This window comes from Arachis ipaensis, chromosome B02, assembly GCF_000816755.2.
Source record: "Arachis ipaensis cultivar K30076 chromosome B02, Araip1.1, whole genome shotgun sequence".
Taxonomy (NCBI): Eukaryota; Viridiplantae; Streptophyta; class Magnoliopsida; order Fabales; family Fabaceae; genus Arachis; species Arachis ipaensis.
In genome coordinates, this window is record NC_029786.2 from 28,801,831 (window position 1) to 28,803,350 (window position 1,520).

Here is a 1,520-nt window from a genome sequence, read left to right on the forward strand (position 1 = left end):
GACTAATATGTACAAAAGAAAAAAATCTATACAAAAAATTTACGTAAATCTAAAAAAAATGTACGAGACGGCGTATTAGAGATTAATTATGCTATTAGTATATTATACATAATAAAATATATAATACATATTAAAAACGAGTTAAATAATATATGTATTTATACGATGATAATTAATTTAATAATTAATTTTTAGTGTATATTGGTAAGAGTAGATATAGCCCTTAATAATAATTAGAATCTTTTATAACCAAATAGCTAGCATGAAAGGTTAAGATAGAACACATACTTATGTTTCAATATAGTTTCAGGAGAGAGTAGTGGATTATGATGATGATGAGAAAGGGGTTTGAATGAGTGAGAAAATTTGGTTTTCTTTAATATTTCGGAGACATCCAAATTTCTTCTTACTTCATCGCCATCTTTCTCTCCAGAGGCCAAGTGTGTACAGACGAAGCAGAAACTTGTTTGGTACAATGTCATGCTAATTGATATTGAACCCTGTTAATTAATTAATTCATTAACACAAAATAATAAAATTCCATTGCAAAATCTGAAGAAACAATAATCATTACGTAAACAAACATGTGTATGCATGTATCGTTAATGTTTTATTTTATATATGTATACCAAATACTAGTTATTAAATTATTTACCGATAAAAATATTAAAATACAAAATATATTTTAAAAATAAATTAAATAACACATATATAAATATATAATAACTGATATTTGACTGATTTTTGTTGTATGTGCGTAATATTTTTTATATAAAAAAATTAGAAAACAAAATGAAGAAACGAAATTACCTTATTTCCTAGATAGCCCATGATGCCTCTACCAACACAAGAAACCTTGAAATTACTAACATGCTTGCAAAGATCTTCTCTTACCCACACACACAAATATATACCCACCATTTGCTTGCTTCCTACTAAGCAATAACCTTGTTTCTTCTCATCATCATCACCACTTCTATGCACTTTATTATTTATCATGTCCCCAAATTCCTCTGACTCCAATAATTCCTCCTCTAAACAAAGCCATTTAGATAAACTACTCATCCTAGCCTTACAATTCATACTTCTTTCTTCTTGATTTTGTACTTGTTCTTCAATAATCATGTCATCTTTAGGGTTTAGTGCTTTGTGAATAAGGTTAAGCCACTTTGATGCTGGGCCGTTATCTTCAGGCCCAAGAACATTCCCTGCATTCAGAGCTATAATTTCTTGGAACCTAAGGTTGCAATGAAATAAAATTGTGTTTGGTTATGAGAATAGAATAAAATAGGACACTGAAAACAAGATACAAAGAATAAAGATACAAAAATTAGTGTTTTTATATTTTGTTTAGTGATAAATTAAAATAAATTATGAAAATTTAATTTATTTTCATTTTTTTATTAAAAAAAATATAATTATAAAAAATTAACAAAATAATAAAAAAAATAAAAAATAAGTTGTGTCACTTATTAGTGTCTTTAGATCATTCTTGTCAGGATAAACACAAAATACATTGA

At 26.5% G+C, this 1,520-nt stretch overlaps 1 protein-coding gene across 1 annotated transcript in view; it reads right to left on the reverse strand.

Moving 5' to 3' along the window:
- The window catches only part of LOC107625194 (type I inositol polyphosphate 5-phosphatase 8-like), an 8,081-nt gene that overhangs the window by 3,328 nt on the left and 3,233 nt on the right, over positions 1–1,520 (reverse strand). The window contains exons 3-4 of the mRNA XM_016327771.2: positions 811–1,237; positions 289–500 (exon numbers count right to left, since the gene is read on the reverse strand). Of these exons, the coding sequence (XP_016183257.2) occupies positions 289–500; positions 811–1,237 (639 nt within the window). The remainder of the gene's footprint in view (positions 1–288; positions 501–810; positions 1,238–1,520) is intronic.